At 47.0% G+C, this 24,611-nt stretch overlaps 1 protein-coding gene across 3 annotated transcripts; it reads right to left on the bottom strand.

Annotated features, from left to right (window-relative positions):
• Positions 1–5,731: 5,731 nt before the first annotated feature.
• NECAP1 (NECAP endocytosis associated 1) lies at positions 5,732–24,237 on the bottom strand. Of its 3 annotated transcripts, none has more exons than XM_063434069.1 (8): positions 24,102–24,237; positions 12,629–12,729; positions 11,176–11,280; positions 10,594–10,675; positions 10,389–10,497; positions 10,057–10,243; positions 6,816–6,909; positions 5,732–6,526 (listed from the first exon to the last, which is right to left on the bottom strand). In XM_063434069.1, exons 1-8 carry the CDS (start codon positions 24,194–24,196, stop codon positions 6,481–6,483), a joined length of 819 nt encoding a protein of 272 aa, XP_063290139.1. In that variant the 5' UTR covers positions 24,197–24,237; the 3' UTR covers positions 5,732–6,480. The 3 variants fall into 3 exon arrangements, with proteins under 3 accessions (XP_063290139.1, XP_063290138.1, XP_063290140.1); XM_063434068.1 differs by having other exon boundaries at positions 5,732–6,529; XM_063434070.1 differs by having other exon boundaries at positions 5,732–6,529; positions 6,797–6,909.
• Positions 24,238–24,611: the final 374 nt, after the last annotated feature.

Below are 24,611 nucleotides of genomic sequence, written 5' to 3' on the forward strand. Positions count from 1 at the left end.
GCTGCACAGTGTGCTGAACTTACATTTAGGGCCTCCACGCAGGGATGTATTTACCACAAGGCATTTGCCTAGGGCGGCACTTTCCGGCAGGGCACCAAAAAACGCCACCCCAAGCTCCCAGTCAAATGCGTCCTTTTCCTCATGTTCTGGGGCTGTCCACCTTACTGTGAGTGAGTGTAGCTGTCAGTGTGTGTCTGTGAATGAGTGAAAGTGTGTGTCTTTCAGTGAGCATGGATGTGCCTGTGAGTGTGTGCATGTAATTTTGTGTGTATCTGAGAGTGTGTGCCTGTCATTGAAAGTGTGTGTTGATTAAACAGTGTGTGCCAATGACTGTGTATCTCTCAGTGAGTGTAGATCAGTGCATGTATCAATGAGGTCATGTGTCTATTAATCAAAAAAGTGGCCTTGACACAAATTGGAGGGGCAAATTTAGATTTTGGGGGTGCCCGAATTTAGTTGTGCCTAGGGCAGCACAAATCCAAAATACACCACTGTCTCCACGCTCTGGAGGCGCTGAACGTTCCCCATAGAGATACATTGATACAATGCATCTATATGAGGAGATGCTGATTGGTGTAACGTTTTGCAGCCAATTATATGGCAAAGCATTGGATTGGCAGAGATCATCAAGCTTGGTGATCTCTGCCATAGAGGCAGGGCCAGTCAAGGGGAGAAAAAAGGTGAGTAAAACAAACACAGACACACACACCATGACAGACGGACCATGACACAGACACATACACTCAGACTGACACACATAATTGCTACCTGTGGGCAACCGGCCAGGGGGTCGTGCAGGGCAGACAGCTGTCTGTGCTGGCGGCCGCAGCGGGAGCTGTGACGGCGGCCACAGGGGGAGCTGTGCTGTCTCTGCTTCTCAGTGCACGCAGCTTAATGACGTCACATTCCGGCCCCGGTCTCATTAAGTAGTGCGCGGGGTAGCAGAAACAGCACAGCTCCCCCTACTGCCGCCAGCACAGACAGCTGTCTGCCCGGCCCCAGGTGCCGATGGTCCACCGGGAAATTTCCTGGTATCCAGGTGGGCCAGTCCGACCCTGGTCCCAGGTCCCTTAATCCTGCAAAGGTAATTACTGCAGTTTATTTTTTGTTTGCAGTTTTAACTCCACCTCGAGTGGCGGACTACTACACAGCAACTAGAAGGACTTCCGGGTTGTTAGGTCAATTTTGGTCGCCTGGCGCTAGATGTCCTCACGCTATGCATGAGGTCATCCAGCATAACCAAAACCCCCAGAGGGGGTGCAATTTTGTTTCCCTTGCTCTATAGTTTCCATTTAAATCTCTTGATGCAATTTTTCTCTCTATTGAGTCATTTGCTAAAACGTGACTTGTGCGATAGTCACAGAGAACTGCAAATTTTAGCTAAAATAGATGTGCTGGAAACATCAGTGGCTTGGAGTTTTTTGGTTTGTCCCTTCTTAGCCTGAAAACTGCAAATCTTCACCATTTCTTTCATCGAATAACCTCAAATAGTACTTATATCCTGTCAACTTCATGAGTCTCTGTAGGATTTAATCACCTATAGTGTTGTAATTGGAAACTGAATTACAATGTTTGCAAAAATCTGTTATTAAAAATACAAATTTCAATCAACATATAGAACGGTCTAAAGAAAATACTCTACCATCAAACATGGGTGGGAAGTTTATTTTAGTCAATTCTATGTCCTGAACAGTTATTTATTTTAATCATTCACTTCAATTTGGAGTGATAAGTATTTCTTAGTTTGCAGTTGGAGGAGGGAGAAACCTTGATTTATTTATTTTCTGTTCATTGTTTGGTATTTCAATCCCTAACTTTTTAAATCAACTTCCCTTTAAAAAAAAAAAAAGAAAAGAAAAACGGTTTTAGTAATAACGTGGCTATTTTAACCCAGATTTTACATTTCATTTGGTAATGCAAGTGGTTTTCAGAACTCTCATTATACACTTCTTTTCTTTCTGATACGTTCCTGTTGTTGTGGCTGTGGATTTCTTTTTAAGGCCGTGTTTCCTCCTGCCTCCGTGGAAGCCTGTTCACACAAAGCACTTGGTTCATTGCAAACAATTTGGCATTCAAAGACTTTCAGGATTATTTAATAAAAGTGAGAATTCAAAGTGAATCTCAAATTTTTAAGGCCAGAGTAACCAAACAGAGCATAGCCGATTTAGAGAGTTTTTCTAGTTTGGCTATTTTACCATAAATTTGGAATTCTGACATTAGCAAAAAAAACATGGAAGAGACAGAATACCATTAAAATTGAATCCCCAAACACGACACCTATTTAGACAATACTGGAACATGCAGCTAGCAGAAAACACCAGACAAGGTAATGCTGGTTCTTAAAGGATATAGTGCCCTGAGGGTACCCCCACCCTCAGAGTCCCCCTCCCGCCGGGCTGGATGGAGAGGAAGGGGTTAAACTTACCTTTCTCTAGCTCCGGGCGGGGAGCTCTCCTCCTCCTCTCCTCCCTCTTCTTCTGTCACTGGCTGAATGTGCATGCTTTCCTATGGACGCTGGTGTCTTCTCACTGTGAAAATCACAGTGAGAAGCGCGGAAGCCCTCTAGCGGGTATCAATGAGACGGCCACTAGAGGCTGGCTTAACCCATAAGTAAACATAGCAGTTTCAGAGGCTATGTTTACAGAAAAAAGGGTTAATCCTAGCAGGACCAGGACTTCATTAAGCTGAAGTTGTCTGGGTGCCTATAGTGGTCCTTTAACTTACCTGTATGTAATTTTTAGATCAACTTTTAAAATGGTTTAATATTTTGATAATTAGCAAAAATGTTAAACGTTTATCTAAAAATGTTAAACATTTAGGCCCTTGGCAGTATCTTCACAGCCAATAGCTTAAATAGTAAACTATCCTCTTGCACAGAATGAATTAATAAAAATCCTAAACATTTTTGGGGTGGAATGGAACGCAGGCTTGGGGTAAAGTGGAACGCATGCGAAGATCTGTTACATCGATCTCGGCTCATCACCTTCTCTCAGCCGGCCAGAGGGAGGATTTACATCATACCGCTTTTTCACTGTGTCCTGCAGCTCCCTGTCTCTCCAGACATGCCAGTTTGTTTTCATATTATTGTGAGTGTTTTTAATCTCATTTAAAATAAATTCAGTGTTTTTATAGAGAGCACTCTGGCTTCGTCATTTATCTTTCAAAGCAAAGTGAAGATCATGCCACTTTAGATCTGTCACTGTGATCTGAAAGGGATTAATCATCTCTTTGGACTGCATTGCATCTCAGTTTAAGGATTACACGTTTTATACTCTGTATTACGGATACATTATATCAGTTTGGGATATTTACCGTTTAGGTTTTTTCATAACAGGTATTTATCCAGATAGCTGTTACATAGTTGCTAAGAGACACTCTACAGACTGCTCTCACTTTGATCTTTTATGAATTATAGATTTTTTGGTACCATATTTTATTTTTTGGACACTATACTCTCTAAGTTTCCTCTTTACAGTCCTAGGACATTATCCATTATATTTTATGTTTCACCCTACTCACTACTTAGTTCATGTGCCCCCTTTTCTCCGGTTAGGGGTAGCACTTTTAATGACTAAACCTACTGTGGATCTGCTATCAAAACCTAAATGTTGTTTTGTATATATGTCTCTAAACATCTTCTAATTATAACTTATATAAAAAGTTATTTTATATACCAGCAAATACAGCTATAAATGTTCTCTTTTTGCATTTTTCACTATCTCCTGGTACGTTTAGGATTTTTAATAATTCTTCCTGTTTCACTATAATTTTAAAGCTAATATGGGAGCTTAACTAGACCAGTTGAGATTTGTGTATTTGCACCACATTTGTGTTATTTTACAATAATTGTAGGGCGAACTACCCCACTAATTTTATCTCTTTTTACTACTTTTCCACTGTACAAGGTTAGTTTTTTACTGTCTACATATCATCTTGCACAATTTACATTAACCCCTGCTATTGTCTGCTTTGTAAGCTCCACTCGATGTTGCCATCTAGCTACCTAGATCCAGAACCTATGATGCCAAGTAGGAGTACGGAAACGCTCACACTTGCCATCGCTGCAAAGATTTATCACCATTATATTCCCAATATGAATTAAAAATAAGGTAAGTAAGTGGGTGCTGTTCTTTTGTATTAGCAGCCTCATCCCCCCGTCAGGAACAACATTTCATAGACAGAATACGCAAGTAGTAATGTTTCAAAAAGCTTTATTATGTATTATTATTGGAGTGTAATAAATGTTCCACTGTGTGTTGCATGTGGAAAATGGAAGGATAAATACTAGTTAGTGTGGAAAAATTTAAATAATTACATTTGTATGTGCAGATGAAGAGGAAAAAAGAAAGACATTTATTTCATTTAAACAAAGGGATTTCTTCGGTAAACTCTGAATGATATATTTTAGCACAAAATAGCTGGAAATTTACACCCAGTAAATTTTCCAACTTCTCATACAATATAACCCAAGACAATAGCTGTAACAAAGTTGGTGTGTGTGTAGATTATATTAATTCCAGTGAGATCTGCGGACCCTATAATGGTGTAATAATGTGGGGCCACTATGTAGAGACATTTCATCTCTACATTATAGCCCTTGCTACCAAGAGTATAATTGAACAGTTATTCTTGAATGATGCCCCTTTTGTAGCAGAAGATAATTATGGTATTAATGGCAGCTGAGCACAAAGCCAGTCGATCACCAAGTGTGACATCCCACAATGCACAAACACTTGGAGGTGAAGGAAATTATTTAGAGGATCTTTTTATTTATTTAATTGTACATCTGCTAGAACCATGCATAGATTTCAAGAATACCAACCTGAGGGTGAACCGGTCATCCACACATTTTGGAGACGACTTGTTTACATTTTAAACCGATTTAAAAATCACCATGGCGCACACATTAAAATCGGCCTGAGATTAAAATAAATCACTAGCCCCAAAAGAACCAGTCTTAACACTTACAGAGGGTGTGTTACAGTATTCATCCTACACCTGACTGTAACGGAATACTCACGGAATATAATCATAAAGTGCTCCCGTGTCAGATGTGACATAAAACGAACAGCACTCCACAATCTGGTGTAGTACAACATACCCCAATCAGGTGTAGTAATACTACAGCACTCCACAGTCAGGTGCAGTATTAATACCAGAATAGCGTATAACATGGTCATGTGACGCATCAATACCAAAACAAGTTACCCAATAATCTGGGGTATAAACACTGTAAATGTGATGATGTTACCAGCTGGATAAACTTTCATACAGGATTGGAAGAGATGTTGAGATCAGGTGAATACTGGAATAATGTACAGCTGAAAGCAGTGTTATTAATGCAAGAAGGTGTAGTATTAAAATACCACCTGCAGCCTGATTTACTATCAGTAGTAGTAGAAGTTGTGAAAGGCAGGCAGATCTAGTGTTAGTACTGGAGGAATAACGTGTGATGCAGGCAGGTCTAGTTTTAGCCCTGGAGGAATAACGTGTGATGTAGGCAAGTCTACTGTGAGTCCTGGAGGAGTAATGTGTGATGCAGGCAGGTCTAGTGTTAGCCCTGAAAGAATAACGTGTGATGCAGGCAGGTCTAGTGTTAGTAGAGGAAGGGTAATGTGTGATGCAGGCAGGTCTAGTGTTAGCCCTGGAAGAATAATGTGTGGTACAGGTAGGTCTAGTGTTAGTACTAGAATATTGTTGAATTAAGCTACAAGAATCTCGGTAATCTCGGTAATGGTACAGATTGTTTATTATATACAGTTTACTCCTTCGTTTGAATCACTAGATAATAAATACATTTCATGGCTACAGGACAAAACACAGAAACACGAGGAGCATTAACCATGGCAGTGCCAGAGGGTCTGAGTCTCATCCTCCCAAAAAGACCATTTGTGGCAGCATTTAACCACTTAAAACAAAAAGAAAATGGGGACGTCGGAGGGGGGGGGGGGTTAGGAAGGGGAGGGGACACACACCTCAGAGTGCGCAGCAGCACCGTCTACACCTCTCTACAAAGGACAACGTGGATATCACCCGGGCAGGAAAACAATGCCACAGGGCAAGGAATGATATCAATGGGTGTGAGAGGAGATTCATGCACCTGTCTATCTACATCAGGGAAACGTAGTGTCACAGGCTAGGAATAAGGGAAGATACAGCCATAGTAGGGAAAAATAATTACCTGTGTAGATATAGAGGGTAAAAACAGGATGCAGAAAACACAGAAAGGCTTGGTATGGAAAGGCAGGGATACATGCGGGGTTCACTGGTAAGACAGCTGTAAACAATGTGGGGGAGGGGTTGCAGAGAGTGAGAGGAGATGCCACTCTGACAGCATATCACATGATCACCGCCGTTTCCAACGCAGCCCAATAATGAGGAAACATCACAATGACACGGAACGGAGCTGCTGCTGTCTGTTGGCGGGAAGGGAGTGTGCCGCTCTTCAGAAGAAAGAAGGGAAGTGTCTTGCATCAGCGTTTAAAACTGAACCCAGCTAGAGGACTGCGGGCCTTGAGAGGACAGACTGCTGGGAAAGGAGAAGGACATACATGCTACATGAAAGAGAGAGATCACAGACAGGGGAGAAACAATTGAGAGTAGGGGAGATCATAGTATAAAGGGGGAAACAGATATTAGTCATTGGCTGGGCAAAATGTTATGTAGCTGTAGGATGCCAACAGGTTCTGTCAGATCTCTGACTAACCTTTTCATAGCCTGGACAAATAAAGACCCTTTCTACAGGAGAAATCAATCACTTTTAGAATAATTTACCCAGATCGGGTACTTTGCTTACTTTCAATCAGCCTTCTCACCTGCCTGCAGTATTGAAATCACCCCACAGGTCCGATGATGTGGCTGAGACTGTATTGGGTGCTGGGGCCGGCGAACCCAGATCTAGTAGAATGTCTGAAAAGATAAGAGTTGTAATATGTAACATCAGATTAGAGGCCTATAGCGTCACATCAGGAAGCATTAATGCCAGAAACATTTAGAAACATACTTTAATGCAAAAATACATTGAAATTTATACAAATCGAATGTGTCAACAACAGCATATAGTCCAAAACAATGTTATAGAATGGAACAGAAAGGAAGCTCACATTAAAAATAAACAAGTGCTAGACAATATAATATATCTGGATCTCAGCCACACTGTTAAACCTTTTTATTGGAGTATCCTACAGATAACAGTTGAGTACAGAGTTGTACAGAGAAAACAAAGTTCACCTTTGTATATGTCATGTGTATAAAGTTCATTCAAAGTGTCCTGTAGGTTAAAGTGGAGGAAGAACAAGAATTCAGTTTGCAAACATACAGTTCACTTATAGGCCATAGGTAACTTTATGTTCTTTTAACTTCAACAAAATTTAAAAATAATCAAAATGATGAAAAGGAGAAGAAATAAACAAAAAGGGCAAATAGACAACCACTCTGTCCACTCGGATATATGAACAATTTTGAAAATACAGTATGTGAACATTGTACGCATGAAAAATTATTTCTAAACATCGGGTCCAATTAGTAAATTGTTATGTTATTAAATTTAGATGCTTGCTAATTTTCCAGCTTTGCTCTTTCGGGCTAAAATTTCCTGAAGATTTGGAGAATGCTTACAGTTCGTTTATCTTTAAATGTACATTTCCACACACTTCCTGGTTTACAGAATTTATTTCTGGGTTTGGATCATTTTAAGAACCTACATAGTCCTCACTTGCAAAATAATGCATCTATGGAGAGTCTACACTTGGGATGTGAAAAGGTAGATATTTCTAGCTGCTGGAGAGTGTGGAGAACAACAACTCCAATGATGCTTTTCCAACTTTAACACTGCCAATTTAATTTATTCCCATCCATGATCTTTGCAGTTTACTTTCTTCATTATATAGAGAAGCTGTGTGACTTTTTTGAGTTTCAACTCAAAGTGCACTGCTCACGTATACTTCCAACTTTGTTGCTGAATAGTTTGATTGCTTTTTCAAACCGAATGTATTAAAACGTTATGTGTAACCTTAGTGGACTGTATATTACAATACAAATTATTTTTCCACTACCAATTATAAAATCAGAAACACTAATACATGGGTGCCCAAAAGGTAGATCCCCAGATAGTTTAAAACTACAGCTTCCATGATGCTTTGTTCTTCAAAAAGCCGTGCAAAGCTTCATTGGAGTTGTAGTTCTACAACATCTGGGGATCTACCTTTTGGGCTCCTCTGCTCAAATAGTTTAAAAATGTGGCAGCATTCCAAGAGTCATTCCCTATGACCTGTTACATTGAAACATACACAAAAAAACAGGACTGAGGCTCAAATCTGTAGGAAATGAAAATCACAATAGTATAACACTGCTAATCAGATTGCAAATCACAAGATGCAGACAAATATGAATGCTTTAGGGTGCCTCCCCCGATAATTTGGGGATCTGAGCTGCTCACTCCCACAGGTGCAGGACAAATGAGGAGACACTGAGGAGACTTTGGCATGAGGGTATTTATGCCATTTGTGGATTTAAATTTGGTTTAAAAGCTAGAATTTTATCTGCAGTGCCTGAGGAAGTTCTGAGGAAGAAATGCGTAGAATCGTTTTTTGTTTTTTTTTTAAATTAGAAGACGCACTTTGTCTTTTCTGCAGTTTAATTTCTCTGAATAAAATTTTGTTTGCATACCTCTACGAACGAATTCCTTCTGTGGACATACACAAGTCCTGCACCTGTGTGTGAGCAGCTCAGCCCCCCAAATTATCAGGGAAGGCAGCCTAAAGCGTACGTATCGGATTTGTCTGCATCTTTTCCCCGTTTCTCCTTGTTTTATTTGTACATTTTGTATTGCATATTGCAAAGGGATCTTTTTGACTCACTCTACTTCTACCTACAAGACACCGAACAGACTTTATATGTATGCAAAAAGTACTTATGTCTTCTCTTTATAATTTACACCCCTTTTGTCGCCAATATCAACCAGTAGATTAGATTGATAATTACATTTAACGTGAATATTTGTTGATAGCTTTTGTAGTGTTGCTTATATATACACTGCTTAGGCGGTGGATACATATTTGAGCAACTGTTTAGTATCTTTGACATAGAAATACTCTAGTGAGCTTATTGGTGTGCGTGGACTGGCATGTATTGTGTATTCGAGACAACACATATTGTATATTTTGCTTTTGTGCATTTTGATCTTAAATTAAAATACATATTTTTTTCCAACCTTACCCTGCATTATGTTTCTTTGTGAGTAATTTCATATTTGTTATTGTTTGGGGGAAGGCAGGATTTGGGTACGGGGGGAGCAGAAGGGTGATCAGAGGTGGTTATTAATTTTATCTGTTTCTTTATACATAAGTTTTTTTTTTTTTTAATTATTGAATGAGTGATTAACTCATGATATTGACTACTCACTGCACAGAATAAATAGCTCAGGCCGAAATATGTAAACATACCAACAGGTGGCACTGTGTAATATGTTTATCTATAGGAGCTACTGAAATTGGAGTTAAATAAACACTCTCACCCTTGTAACAACTGGAACACTAACATTAGGAATACAAACATATATTACGAATGTTAACTAGCTATATGGATTAGAACCTCCCTCCCCCAAGCCATTAAATAAAGAAATGTACTTACCTTATAGCTCCAGGCACACCTGTCTAGCCGCAGTCCCCCCTAAGGCTGAGATCATCAGTACAGGTGATCTCAGGTAATTCCTTGCTTAGTGTGCATTCGTGGCAATCAGAATCTCATTTTAGAGATGCATTGACTTAATGCATCCCAATGTGGAGCCTTTCGTTTAGTAACGAAAGGAGCCACAGTTATGAGAGAAAGGCATTGGTTGGTGCAGTAACCACAAGTGTGGGAATCGGTCAAAAGTGAAGTTGGAAAAACAAACAAGTGCAGGCAGATGGTTCAGTAAGGGGATGAGAAGGAATGTTCACCTTTGTTGACTAGATGCTAGGTTTCCATGGTTTAAATCAAGAGACCTGGACTAAATTAAGCAAAAATTGGATAAAAGGTGATAATTTCCAGACTAACAAGGCTAAAGATGGGAGTTACCTGGGCTTGGTGAGGTATTTCCAGGCTGCAAAGGCGGAGGAGTGACATGATTTGCAACAGGTACTGAATGAGAGACAGGAACAGGGGGTACTGATATTTTACCCCCAGGAGGGGGAGGGAGCAGCCCAATACCCCCAGCTCCTGCGTTTCCCCGAGGTTTGCAGGAGCCATCCTTCTTCTTTATATTCTAAACAGAAAAATCAAAGCGGTAAAGATACAGGGAATGGCAATAAGTAAACTGTAATAAACGGCAACAAAAAAATGGAGGGAAGTACAAGATGATCAAACTGCAAAAAATATTATATTTAATTATAACATGGTCAAATACATACCCCAATATTCAGCTTGATTGTCTGGCCTTCTTTAAACCCCAAGTCCAGCTTAGGGTGATTGTCTTGCCCCTGAGGTTCCTTAGACATGTCAGACTCCTGCTTTACCCACCTGTAGCAGGATAAGATTTAATAGATAATTGCAATGGTTGATATGATAATGGGACATGCTGGGTTTCATCCTTGAGAAGTGGTACACCAAACTTACTTGAAATGATCCTGAAGAGAAACATTGAAGTCAAAGGCATCTCCCCGATCAGCAAAGCCAATGCCAATAAATGCACTTCTCCCTAAAATTGAAATTATAAATCTCATATCTATTTTGTAGCAATAAGCAAAACTAAGAGCTTTGGACTAAAGTAAAATACACTGTGACCATGATTCCAAATCTATGAAATGCACCTCAAGCTGTGTTGGTGCCCAAGTGTTTCCTTAACTTAGCAAGAATGAGACCAGTACCCATTAAATAAACTTAAGTGGTATTGGTGCCCAGAGTGTTTCTTCAATCTATTTTGGTGAGAAGTACTCAAAATCTAAGCAAGTACCAAGACTCCCCTAAATGATCACTTCAGGTTGTCCATTTTTTTTCTGCTATCTCACACATTTTTGTCTCTGGCTATCTTCCCAATTAAGAAATAACTGCAAATGCCAAACACTATATCTATTCTCATTTCCCCTTCTTGGGAGTCCCTGACCAGACCATTTCGTTGTTCGTGTTACTAAACCCTCCAATTATATCTTCATCCAGTCCTACCAATATCATGCTATATCTGGTATCGCAGTGACTCACCATTTCCATCCTGAATCCTGATTACAAAGTAACGGCTCGAATCGGTCACTGTTTCCACTGCGAGTCCAGGAAACTGATCCACTGGCGCTTGAGCAAAGAGTTCACCTGACAGATTGTAAATAATACCAAACATTAGAAAGCCAAGGTAGGGGCAGTAGGACGGGTTCAGGTACAGTTTTGTGTCTGTCAAAGTTGAATGGTCAAAGAAAAGCACTATATAGAATGTGTCCTGCTGTACCAAGTGTTAGAGAAATGAAGTGGAAAGCATTGTGAGCAATAGATTGGGCCTTGTGCTACAAAGATGTAATCAGTAGGTTCTAAAGGACTAGATTACTCAGGAAAAATATACGGTAATAAAAAGCTCCAATTTCTAAATGTTTTGCAAGACCATTCCAATTCCAGTGTTCTAACTAATCATCTATATCCTTTCAGTGTATATGGGTGAACTGAACAAGTGCATGCACCTTAACAAGCAAGAGTCCCTCAAGCATTTGTTATACACTTTAAGCAGCTTCCATTTAACTTGCATTGGTCAACACTGCACATGTGCTTTAAAAACCATCTCATAACTTAACGTAAGTGGAAGTAATGTGGGTGGATCATTTTGGGGGGAAAAAAAATAAATAATTTGTAGTAACAGGCTGTCGTGTATTTTCAATAAGATAGGTTATCGCAGTTTACTTGCTACTTCGCGTATTACATGGATTTGTGACTTTTTATATGGTCACAAATGATGTACGTGGCACTAGCTTGGCAAACCCCCCCAAAAAATGCTCAGCGAACAATTCTTCCAACGTAATAATGTTAACATTATAATACATTTTGGAAAACATCTAACGCTGAATCATCCTAGTATGCTATATAAATAACTTAATAATAATAATAATAATATAAACAAATTGAGGAAAGCAATTTCACTTCACTTTAGTAAACAATTTGTTGTGTGAACTATTGCCTGGTACTTGATGAATACAATGTGTTCTATCTAACAAACTAAAATGACATAGGGTATGATTGCTTGTGATTCTGCAGACAATGAACAGTAGTAAAATTCTACAGGTTTTACTCGCTAAACCGGATAATACAGGCTGACGAGGGAGATGCAAATTTTAGGCCAAAATTTTGAGACTTTTTCCACGCTTATTACTTAGGTGCAAATTTTGCAATTTCTTTGGTATCTTTTCACAATACCCACTTAAGTGATGTACGCCATAATGTAACACACTATAAACACTGTGCAACAGAGAGCATGTCTACACAGGTTTAGAAATGAAATAGTGATTAAAACATTAGATCTTCATGTTCATGCAGGGAAGTAGCACAGAGGAAGTTTTAGGAGTTAGAGGAGGGACCTGGCGAATAACTGGAAAAGTGGGAACATGATTCAGCTCTTCAAGTTGATAGGGATCAGTTGTCACAGGGCATTCATGTAAACTGCTATGGCTACACATACCTGACACTTTGTCCTCCAGTTTAATAAAAGCTACTTTCCCCTTGGAGGTAAGTCGCATTCTCCCAGTCCAGTCTGGCTGGTCCAGTTTCCAGTCTGAAGCCCTGGAGGGAAAATAAGCCCATTGTCAGATAAAATCACTTCTTCACTTTTCATCCAGACAAGGGGAGAGTTATTAGCAGGGAGACAGCCATTTTCCACTGATTAGGAAGTCAGCAGGACATGAGCTGGATTACCCCTATCAATTGTATATGTCTATATAGCTGGATGTCTGTCTGTCTCTCGGTCTGTGACACTGGCTGTCTATATGGCTGGATGTGTGTGTATAACGTATATAAATGCTATATGATAATAAATCAATGTACATACCAGTTAAATGGTTGCTTGCATGCCCCAGCCATAACGTGTAACTAAATCCTATTTTTATCTCATGGAGGTGCTTTTATGCAGATTCGAGCAATATAAAATTATTATTATTTTAACAGATTTTTCTCAATGAACTTATTCTTTAATGAGGTAGATTGGGTTAAAAAATCATTAGTTTGAGAGCAGTGACGATAAAGGCGAAGGAATTGACATTTAGGGATACCGTCTAACCAAGGTTTGAAGTGGCAACTCGATTGGTCTATTATGGTGTTTGTGCACACTTTTTGGAGGGATCAATGCCACTGATTGCTAGCTACACCTGAGCTTGAACTAGCTCTCTAAAAGGTGAGTAGGAGTATCACCACTGCTGTTAAGCTCCTCTGTTTTATTACCTGATACAGATTACACTATTGGAGTTTCTTTTCATTTGCATGTTCCAACGGAACCCGAATATCCGACTACCTCAGAATCTTTACGACGAACAGATCCATATCTCACCCAAGTTTCTCAGTCAAGTTGGACTTTTTAACTATATGTCTTTTAACCAGGACAATTCTATTTCCCATTTATTACATTTTGTATGTAAGTATTCCTTTGGTTTTACATCATTATATTATTGTTTTTACTGTGGAGCAACCTAACTTTTATTTTCTGTACTCTATTCTCTTTGATGGCCTGTGAGGGAACATTATACCCTTAAGTAGCGGCCTACTCTCAATTTATCTTAAGCTTCCAACTGGCCACTAAGCGCTGATCCAAAACCTGTTTGTCTATCCACTCCAACCAGTCTTTCCGTGAGACTGGCTGTCTATGTGGCTGCATGTCTGTATGTTAGACTGGCTGTGTTTGCATCTGGATGTCTCTCTGTCTGTCCGTGACATTGGCCTCCTCTGTAGCTGGATGTTTAACTGTGAGACTGGCAGCTTACGTGGCTGGGAGTCTGTTGGTGAAACTGGCTGTCTGTCAGAAAAACTGGATTTCTGTCTCTGAGATTGGCTGTCTGTGAGACTGGATATCAATGTGTGAGACTGGCTGCCTGTCTGTCTGCGAGACTGAATGTTTATGTGGCCAGATGTTTGTCTGTCTGCCTGTGTGGCTGCAAGTCTGTCTGTAAGACCGACTGCCTATGTTGCTGGATGTCTCTCTGTCTGTCCGTGACATTCGCCTCCTATGTAGCTGAATGCCTGTCTGTAAGACTGGCTGTCTGTATGTGGGACTGGCTGCCTTTGTGGCTGGAAATCTGTCTGCGAGACTGGCCTCCAATGTGGCTGGCTGTCAGTCAGTCAACGTGGCTGGCTGTCAGTCAGTCAACGTGGCTGGCTGTCAGTCAGTCAACGTGGCTGGCTGTCTTTCTATGTGGCTGGCTGTCTTTCTATGTGGTTGGCTGTCTTTCTATGTGGTTGGCTGTCTTTCTATGTGGTTGGCTGTCTTTCTATGTGGTTGGCTTTCTGTCATTCAGGCAGTCTCTGTGGCTGGCTGGCAGTCTCTGTGGCTGGCTGGCAGTCAGTCTTTGTGGCTGGCTGGCAGTCAGTCTTTGTGGCTGGCTGGCAGTCAGTCTTTCTCTGTGGCTGGCTGGCAGTCAGTCTTTCTCTGTGGCTGGCTGGCAGTCAGTCTTTCTCTGTGGCTGGCTGGCAGTCAGTCTTTCTCTGTGGCTGGCTGGCAGTCAGTCTTTCTCTGTGGCTGGCTGGCTGGCAGTCAGTCTTTCTCTGTGGCTGGCTGGCTGGCAGTCAGTCTGTCTCTGTGGCTGGCTGGCTGGCAGTCAGTCTGTCTCTGTGGCTGGCTGGCTGGCAGTCAGTCTGTCTCTGTGGCTGGCTGGCTGGCAGTCTGTCTCTGTGGCTGGCTGGCTGGCAGTCTGTCTCTGTGGCTGGCTGGCTGGCAGTCTGTCTCTGTGGCTGGCTGGCTGGCAGTCTGTCTCTGTGGCTGGCTGGCTGGCAGTCTGTCTCTGTGGCTGGCTGGCTGGCAGTCTGTCTCTGTGGCTGGCTGGCTGGCAGTCTGTCTCTGTGGCTGGCTGGCTGGCAGTCTGTCTCTGTGGCTGGCTGGCTGGCAGTCTGTCTCTGTGGCTGGCTGGCTGGCAGTCTGTCTCTGTGGCTGGCTGGCTGGCAGTCTGTCTCTGTGGCTGGCTGGCTGGCAGTCTGTCTCTGTGGCTGGCTGGCTGGCAGTCTGTCTCTGTGGCTGGCTGGCTGGCAGTCTGTCTCTGTGGCTGGCTGGCTGGCAGTCTGTCTCTGTGGCTGGCTGGCTGGCAGTCTGTCTCTGTGGCTGGCTGGCTGGCAGTCTGTCTCTGTGGCTGGCTGGCTGGCAGTCTGTCTCTGTGGCTGGCTGGCTGGCAGTCTGTCTCTGTGGCTGGCTGGCTGGCAGTCTGTCTCTGTGGCTGGCTGGCTGGCAGTCTGTCTCTGTGGCTGGCTGGCTGGCAGTCTGTCTCTGTGGCTGGCTGGCTGGCAGTCTGTCTCTGTGGCTGGCTGGCTGGCAGTCTGTCTCTGTGGCTGGCTGGCTGGCAGTCTGTCTCTGTGGCTGGCTGGCTGGCAGTCTGTCTCTGTGGCTGGCTGGCTGGCAGTCTGTCTCTGTGGCTGGCTGGCTGGCAGTCTGTCTCTGTGGCTGGCTGGCTGGCAGTCTGTCTCTGTGGCTGGCTGGCAGTCTGTCTCTGTGGCTGGCTGGCAGTCTGTCTCTGTGGCTGGCTGGCAGTCTGTCTCTGTGGCTGGCTGGCAGTCTGTCTCTGTGGCTGGCTGGCAGTCTGTCTCTGTGGCTGGCTGGCAGTCTGTCTCTGTGGCTGGCTGGCAGTCTGTCTCTGTGGCTGGCTGGCAGTCTGTCTCTGTGGCTGGCTGGCAGTCTGTCTCTGTGGCTGGCTGGCTGGCAGTCTGTCTCTGTGGCTGGCTGGCTGGCAGTCTGTCTCTGTGGCTGGCTGGCTGGCAGTCTGTCTCTGTGGCTGGCTGGCTGGCAGTCTGTCTCTGTGGCTGGCTGGCTGGCAGTCTGTCTCTGTGGCTGGCTGGCTGGCAGTCTGTCTCTGTGGCTGGCTGGCTGGCAGTCTGTCTCTGTGGCTGGCTGGCTGGCAGTCTGTCTCTGTGGCTGGCTGGCTGGCAGTCTGTCTCTGTGGCTGGCTGGCTGGCAGTCTGTCTCTGTGGCTGGCTGGCTGGCAGTCTGTCTTTGTGGCTGGCTGGCTGGCAGTCTGTCTTTGTGGCTGGCTGGCTGGCAGTCTGTCTTTGTGGCTGGCTGGCTGGCAGTCTGTCTTTGTGGCTGGCTGGCTGGCAGTCTGTCTTTGTGGCTGGCTGGCTGGCAGTCTGTCTTTGTGGCTGGCTGGCTGGCAGTCTGTCTTTGTGGCTGGCTGGCTGGCAGTCTGTCTTTGTGGCTGGCTGGCTGGCAGTCTGTCTTTGTGGCTGGCTGGCTGGCAGTCTGTCTTTGTGGCTGGCTGGCTGGCAGTCTGTCTTTGTGGCTGGCTGGCTGGCAGTCTGTCTTTGTGGCTGGCTGGCTGGCTGGCAGTCTGTCTTTGTGGCTGGCTGGCTGGCTGGCAGTCTGTCTTTGTGGCTGGCTGGCTGGCTGGCAGTCTGTCTTTGTGGCTGGCTGGCTGGCTGGCAGTCTGTCTTTGTGGCTGGCTGGCTGGCTGGCAGTCTGTCTTTGTGGCTGGCTGGCTGGCTGGCAGTCTGTCTTTGTGGCTGGCTGGCTGGCTGGCAGTCTGTCTTTGTGGCTGGCTGGCTGGCTGGCAGTCTGTCTTTGTGGCTGGCTGGCTGGCTGGCAGTCTGTCTTTGTGGCTGGCTGGCTGGCTGGCAGTCTGTCTTTGTGGCTGGCTGGCTGGCTGGCAGTCTGTCTTTGTGGCTGGCTGGCTGGCTGGCAGTCTGTCTTTGTGGCTGGCTGGCTGGCTGGCAGTCTGTCTTTGTGGCTGGCTGGCTGGCTGGCAGTCTGTCTTTGTGGCTGGCTGGCTGGCTGGCAGTCTGTCTTTGTGGCTGGCTGGCTGGCTGGCAGTCTGTCTTTGTGGCTGGCTGGCTGGCTGGCAGTCTGTCTTTGTGGCTGGCTGGCAGTCTGTCTTTGTGGCTGGCTGGCAGTCTGTCTTTGTGGCTGGCTGGCTGGCTGGCAGTCTGTCTTTGTGGCTGGCTGGCTGGCTGGCAGTCTGTCTTTGTGGCTGGCTGGCTGGCTGGCAGTCTGTCTTTGTGGCTGGCTGGCTGGCTGGCAGTCTGTCTTTGTGGCTGGCTGGCTGGCTGGCAGTCTGTCTTTGTGGCTGGCTGGCTGGCTGGCAGTCTGTCTTTGTGGCTGGCTGGCTGGCTGGCAGTCTGTCTTTGTGGCTGGCTGGCTGGCTGGCAGTCTGTCTTTGTGGCTGGCTGGCTGGCAGTCTGTCTTTGTGGCTGGCTGGCTGGCAGTCTGTCTTTGTGGCTGGCTGGCTGGCAGTCTGTCTTTGTGGCTGGCTGGCTGGCAGTCTGTCTTTGTGGCTGGCTGGCTGGCAGTCTGTCTTTGTGGCTGGCTGGCTGGCAGTCTGTCTTTGTGGCTGGCTGGCTGGCAGTCTGTCTTTGTGGCTGGCTGGCTGGCAGTCTGTCTTTGTGGCTGGCTGGCTGGCAGTCTGTCTTTGTGGCTGGCTGGCTGGCAGTCTGTCTTTGTGGCTGGCTGGCTGGCAGTCTGTCTTTGTGGCTGGCTGGCTGGCAGTCTGTCTTTGTGGCTGGCTGGCTGGCAGTCTGTCTTTGTGGCTGGCTGGCTGGCAGTCTGTCTTTGTGGCTGGCTGGCTGGCAGTCTGTCTTTGTGGCTGGCTGGCTGGCAGTCTGTCTTTGTGGCTGGCTGGCTGGCAGTCTGTCTTTGTGGCTGGCTGGCTGGCAGTCTGTCTTTGTGGCTGGCTGGCTGGCAGTCTGTCTTTGTGGCTGGCTGGCTGGCAGTCTGTCTTTGTGGCTGGCTGGCTGGCAGTCTGTCTTTGTGGCTGGCTGGCTGGCAGTCTGTCTTTGTGGCTGGCTGGCTGGCAGTCTGTCTTTGTGGCTGGCTGGCTGGCAGTCTGTCTTTGTGGCTGGCTGGCTGGCAGTCTGTCTTTGTGGCTGGCTGGCTGGCAGTCTGTCTTTGTGGCTGGCTGGCTGGCAGTCTGTCTTTGTGGCTGGCTGGCTGGCAGTCTGTCTTTGTGGCTGGCTGGCTGGCAGTCTGTCTTTGTGGCTGGCTGGCTGGCAGTCTGTCTTTGTGGCTGGCTGGCTGGCAGTCTGTCTTTGTGGCTGGCTGGCTGGCAGTCTGTCTTTGTGGCTGGCTGGCTGGCAGTCTGTCTTTGTGGCTGGCTGGCTGGCAGTCTGTCTTTGTGGCTGGCTGGCTGGCAGTCTGTCTTTGTGGCTGGCTGGCTGGCAGTCTGTCTTTGTGGCTGGCTGGCTGGCAGTCTGTCTTTGTGGCTGGCTGGCTGGCAGTCTGTCTTTGTGGCTGGCTGGCTGGCAGTCTGTCTTTGTGGCTGGCTGGCTGGCAGTCTGTCTTTGTGGCTGGCTGGCTGGCAGTCTGTCTTTGTGGCTGGCTGGCTGGCAGTCTGTCTTTGTGGCTGGCTGGCTGGCAGTCTGTCTTTGTGGCTGGCTGGCTGGCAGTCTGTCTTTGTGGCTGGCTGGCTGGCAGTCTGTCTTTGTGGCTGGCTGGCTGGCAGTCTGTCTTTGTGGCTGGCTGGCTGGCAGTCTGTCTTTGTGGCTGGCTGGCTGGCAGTCTGTCTTTGTGGCTGGCTGGCTGGCAGTCTGTCTTTGTGGCTGGCTGGCTGGCAGTCTGTCTTTGTGGCTGGCTGGCTGGCAGTCTGTCTTTGTGGCTGGCTGGCTGGCAGTCTGTCTTTGTGGCTGGCTGGCTGGCAGTCTGTCTTTGTGGCTGGCTGGCTGGCAGTCTGTCTTTGTGGCTGGCTGGCTGGCAGTCTGTCTTTGTGGCTGGCTGGCTGGCAGTCTGTCTTTGTGGCTGGCTGGCTGGCAGTCTGTCTTTGTGGCTGGCTGGCTGGCAGTCTGTCTTTGTGGCTGGCTGGCTGGCAGTCTGTCTTTGTGGCTGGCTGGCTGGCAGTCTGTCTTTGTGGCTGGCTGGCTGGCAGTCTGTCTTTGTGGCTGGCTGGCTGGCAGTCTGTCTTTGTGGCTGGCTGGCTGGCAGTCTGTCTTTGTGGCTGGCTGGCTGGCAGTCTGTCTTTGTGGCTGGCTGGCTGGCAGTCTGTCTTTGTGGCTGGCTGGCTGGCAGTCTGTCTTTGTGGCTGGCTGGCTGGCAGTCTGTCTTTGTGGCTGGCTGGCTGGCAGTCTGTCTTTGTGGCTGGCTGGCTGGCAGTCTGTCTTTGTGGCTGGCTGGCTGGCAGTCTGTCTTTGTGGCTGGCTGGCTGGCAGTCTGTCTTTGTGGCTGGCTGGCTGGCAGTCTGTCTTTGTGGCTGGCTGGCTGGCAGTCTGTCTTTGTGGCTGGCTGGCTGGCAGTCTGTCTTTGTGGCTGGCTGGCTGGCAGTCTGTCTTTGTGGCTGGCTGGCTGGCAGTCTGTCTTTGTGGCTGGCTGGCTGGCAGTCTGTCTTTGTGGCTGGCTGGCTGGCAGTCTGTCTTTGTGGCTGGCTGGCTGGCAGTCTGTCTTTGTGGCTGGCTGGCTGGCAGTCTGTCTTTGTGGCTGGCTGGCTGGCAGTCTGTCTTTGTGGCTGGCTGGCTGGCAGTCTGTCTTTGTGGCTGGCTGGCTGGCAGTCTGTCTTTGTGGCTGGCTGGCTGGCAGTCTGTCTTTGTGGCTGGCTGGCTGGCAGTCTGTCTTTGTGGCTGGCTGGCTGGCAGTCTGTCTTTGTGGCTGGCTGGCTGGCAGTCTGTCTTTGTGGCTGGCTGGCTGGCAGTCTGTCTTTGTGGCTGGCTGGCTGGCAGTCTGTCTTTGTGGCTGGCTGGCTGGCAGTCTGTCTTTGTGGCTGGCTGGCTGGCAGTCTGTCTTTGTGGCTGGCTGGCTGGCAGTCTGTCTTTGTGGCTGGCTGGCTGGCAGTCTGTCTTTGTGGCTGGCTGGCTGGCAGTCTGTCTTTGTGGCTGGCTGGCTGGCAGTCTGTCTTTGTGGCTGGCTGGCTGGCAGTCTGTCTTTGTGGCTGGCTGGCTGGCAGTCTGTCTTTGTGGCTGGCTGGCTGGCAGTCTGTCTTTGTGGCTGGCTGGCTGGCAGTCTGTCTTTGTGGCTGGCTGGCTGGCAGTCTGTCTTTGTGGCTGGCTGGCTGGCAGTCTGTCTTTGTGGCTGGCTGGCTGGCAGTCTGTCTTTGTGGCTGGCTGGCTGGCAGTCTGTCTTTGTGGCTGGCTGGCTGGCAGTCTGTCTTTGTGGCTGGCTGGCTGGCAGTCTGTCTTTGTGGCTGGCTGGCTGGCAGTCTGTCTTTGTGGCTGGCTGGCTGGCAGTCTGTCTTTGTGGCTGGCTGGCTGGCAGTCTGTCTTTGTGGCTGGCTGGCTGGCAGTCTGTCTTTGTGGCTGGCTGGCTGGCAGTCTGTCTTTGTGGCTGGCTGGCTGGCAGTCTGTCTTTGTGGCTGGCTGGCTGGCAGTCTGTCTTTGTGGCTGGCTGGCTGGCAGTCTGTCTTTGTGGCTGGCTGGCTGGCAGTCTGTCTTTGTGGCTGGCTGGCTGGCAGTCTGTCTTTGTGGCTGGCTGGCTGGCAGTCTGTCTTTGTGGCTGGCTGGCTGGCAGTCTGTCTTTGTGGCTGGCTGGCTGGCAGTCTGTCTTTGTGGCTGGCTGGCTGGCAGTCTGTCTTTGTGGCTGGCTGGCTGGCAGTCTGTCTTTGTGGCTGGCTGGCTGGCAGTCTGTCTTTGTGGCTGGCTGGCAGTCTGTCTTTGTGGCTGGCTGGCAGTCTGTCTTTGTGGCTGGCTGGCAGTCTGTCTTTGTGGCTGGCTGGCAGTCTGTCTTTGTGGCTGGCTGGCAGTCTGTCTTTGTGGCTGGCTGGCAGTCTGTCTTTGTGGCTGGCTGGCAGTCTGTCTTTGTGGCTGGCTGGCAGTCTGTCTTTGTGGCTGGCTGGCAGTCTGTCTTTGTGGCTGGCTGGCAGTCTGTCTTTGTGGCTGGCTGGCAGTCTGTCTTTGTGGCTGGCTGGCAGTCTGTCTTTGTGGCTGGCTGGCAGTCTGTCTTTGTGGCTGGCTGGCAGTCTGTCTTTGTGGCTGGCTGGCAGTCTGTCTTTGTGGCTGGCTGGCAGTCTGTCTTTGTGGCTGGCTGGCAGTCTGTCTTTGTGGCTGGCTGGCAGTCTGTCTTTGTGGCTGGCTGGCAGTCTGTCTTTGTGGCTGGCTGGCAGTCTGTCTTTGTGGCTGGCTGGCAGTCTGTCTTTGTGGCTGGCTGGCAGTCTGTCTTTGTGGCTGGCTGGCAGTCTGTCTTTGTGGCTGGCTGGCAGTCTGTCTTTGTGGCTGGCTGGCAGTCTGTCTTTGTGGCTGGCTGGCAGTCTGTCTTTGTGGCTGGCTGGCAGTCTGTCTTTGTGGCTGGCTGGCAGTCTGTCTTTGTGGCTGGCTGGCAGTCTGTCTTTGTGGCTGGCTGGCAGTCTGTCTTTGTGGCTGGCTGGCAGTCTGTCTTTGTGGCTGGCTGGCAGTCTGTCTTTGTGGCTGGCTGGCAGTCTGTCTTTGTGGCTGGCTGGCAGTCTGTCTTTGTGGCTGGCTGGCAGTCTGTCTTTGTGGCTGGCTGGCAGTCTGTCTTTGTGGCTGGCTGGCAGTCTGTCTTTGTGGCTGGCTGGCAGTCTGTCTTTGTGGCTGGCTGGCAGTCTGTCTTTGTGGCTGGCTGGCAGTCTGTCTTTGTGGCTGGCTGGCAGTCTGTCTTTGTGGCTGGCTGGCAGTCTGTCTTTGTGGCTGGCTGGCAGTCTGTCTTTGTGGCTGGCTGGCAGTCTGTCTTTGTGGCTGGCTGGCAGTCTGTCTTTGTGGCTGGCTGGCAGTCTGTCTTTGTGGCTGGATGTCTGTCATTTAGTCTGTCTTTGTGGCTGGCTGTCATTCAGTCTGTCTATGTAGGTGTCCGTCTGTCTTTGTGGCTGTGTCTGTCATTCAGTCTGTCTATGTAGGTGTCTGTCTGTCTTTGTGGCTGTGTCTGTCATTCAGTCTGTCTATGTAGGTGTCTGTCTGTCTTTGTGGCTGTGGCTGTCATTCAGTCTGTCTATGTAGGTGTCTGTCTGTCTTTGTGGCTGTGTCTGTCATTCAGTCTGTCTGTCTTTGTGGCTGGCTGTCATTCAGTCTGTCTATGTAGTTAGCTGTCTGTCATTCAGTCTGCCTGTCTTTGTGTCTGTCATTCAGTCTGCCTGTCTTTGTGTCTGTCATTCAGTCTGCCTGTCTTTGTGTCTGTCATTCAGTCTGTCTATGTAGTTTGCTGTCTGTCTGTCATTCAGTCTGTCTATGTAGTTGGCTGTCTGTCTTTGTGGCTGTATGTCTGTCAATGTAGTTGGCTGTCTGTCTTTGTGGCTGTATGTCTGTCAATGTAGTTGGCTGTCTGTCTTTGTGGCTGTATGTCTGTCAATGTAGTTGGCTGTCTGTCTTTGTGGCTGTATGTCTGTCATTCAGTCTATGTAATTGGCTGTCTGTCTTTGTGGCTGTATGTCTGTCATTCAGTCTATGTAGTTGGCTGTCTGTCTTTGTGGCTGTATGTCTGTCATTCAGTCTGTCTATGTAGTTGGCTGTCTGTCTTTGTGGCTGTATGTCTGTCATTCAGTCTGTCTATGTAGTTGGCTGTCTGTCTTTGTGGCTGTATGTCTGTCATTCAGTCTGTCTATGTAGTTGGCTGTCTGTCTTTGTGGCTGTATGTCTGTCATTCAGTCTGTCTATGTAGTTGGCTGTCTGTCTTTGTGGCTGTATGTCTGTCATTCAGTCTGTCTATGTAGTTGGCTGTCTGTCTTTGTGGCTGTATGTCTGTCATTCAGTCTGTCTATGTAGTTGGCTGTCTGTCTTTGTGGCTGTATGTCTGTCATTCAGTCTGTCTATGTAGTTGGCTGTCTGTCTTTGTGGCTGTATGTCTGTCATTCAGTCTGTCTATGTAGTTGGCTGTCTGTCTTTGTGGCTGTATGTCTGTCATTCAGTCTGTCTATGTAGTTGGCTGTCTGTCTTTGTGGCTGTATGTCTGTCATTCAGTCTGTCTATGTAGTTGGCTGTCTGTCTTTGTGGCTGTATGTCTGTCATTCAGTCTGTCTATGTAGTTGGCTGTCTGTCTTTGTGGCTGTATGTCTGTCATTCAGTCTGTCTATGTAGTTGGCTGTCTGTCTTTGTGGCTGTATGTCTGTCATTCAGTCTGTCTATGTAGTTGGCTGTCTGTCTTTGTGGCTGTATGTCTGTCATTCAGTCTGTCTATGTAGTTGGCTGTCTGTCTTTGTGGCTGTATGTCTGTCATTCAGTCTGTCTATGTAGTTGGCTGTCTGTCTTTGTGGCTGTATGTCTGTCATTCAGTCTGTCTATGTAGTTGGCTGTCTGTCTTTGTGGCTGTATGTCTGTCATTCAGTCTGTCTATGTAGTTGGCTGTCTGTCTTTGTGGCTGTATGTCTGTCATTCAGTCTGTCTATGTAGTTGGCTGTCTGTCTTTGTGGCTGTATGTCTGTCATTCAGTCTGTCTATGTAGTTGGCTGTCTGTCTTTGTGGCTGTATGTCTGTCATTCAGTCTGTCTATGTAGTTGGCTGTCTGTCTTTGTGGCTGTATGTCTGTCATTCAGTCTGTCTATGTAGTTGGCTGTCTGTCTTTGTGGCTGTATGTCTGTCATTCAGTCTGTCTATGTAGTTGGCTGGCTGTCTTTGTGGCTGTATGTCTGTCATTCAGTCTGTCTATGTAGTTGGCTGTCTGTCTTTGTGGCTGTATGTCTGTCATTCAGTCTGTCTATGTAGTTGGCTGTCTGTCTTTGTGGCTGTATGTCTGTCATTCAGTCTGTCTATGTAATTGTCTGTCTGTCTTTGTGGATGTATGTCTGTCATTCAGTCTGTCTATGTAGTTGGCTGTCTGTCTTTGCGGCTGTGTCTGTCATTCAGTCTGTCTATGTAGTTGTCTGTCTGTCTTTGTGGCTGTCTGTCTGTCATTCAGTCTGTCTATGTAGTTGGCTGTCTGTCTGTCATTCAGTCTGTCTATGTAGTTGGCTGGCTGGCTGTCTGTCTGTCATTCAGTCTGTCTATGTAGTTGTCTGTCTGTCTTTGTGGCTGGCTGTCATTCAGTCTGTCTATGTAGCTGGCTGGCTGTCTTTGTGGCTGGCTATCATTCAGTCTGTCTATGTAGCTGGCTGTCAGTCTGTCCGCCCACAGACCTGTATCCCCGGTTTGATGCTCGAGGTGGGATCCGGTAGACGCTGATTTCCGGTTTCACACATAGCACCGACTCGTATTCAGCCTCTGCCGCCATCTTTACCGAGCCGTACCAGCTGACCGCCCGACTTCCGACCGTCACTATGGAGACAGCATCCGGGCCGCCATGTTGGGATTGGCGGGTATCACGCGGTCACGTGGGGAGGATCCTCGCATGGCGTCACGACGCGTGCAGGCAGCGGGAAACCCTCTGCAATTACCTGCAGGGTTATTTACTAAAATGGGGAATTACAAATGTAAAGTCAAAATAGCTGAACTGGAAAAATTCTCCCAGTCAGCTTTGGTTTCAGTTCGACTACTCTGGCCTTAAATTTTGAAATTCACATTTTAGTAAATATCCCTGTTTTTCCAAATTGGGCTGTTTTAGTCCTAAATTCATTTATATTTCAATTTGATTTTTCATTTTAGTGAGTAACCGTGAGGGGTACTTCACTAACGTGAGAATTGTCCGC

The sequence above is a fragment of the Pelobates fuscus genome, chromosome 10, assembly GCF_036172605.1.
Source record: "Pelobates fuscus isolate aPelFus1 chromosome 10, aPelFus1.pri, whole genome shotgun sequence".
NCBI lineage: Eukaryota > Metazoa > Chordata > Amphibia > Anura > Pelobatidae > Pelobates > Pelobates fuscus.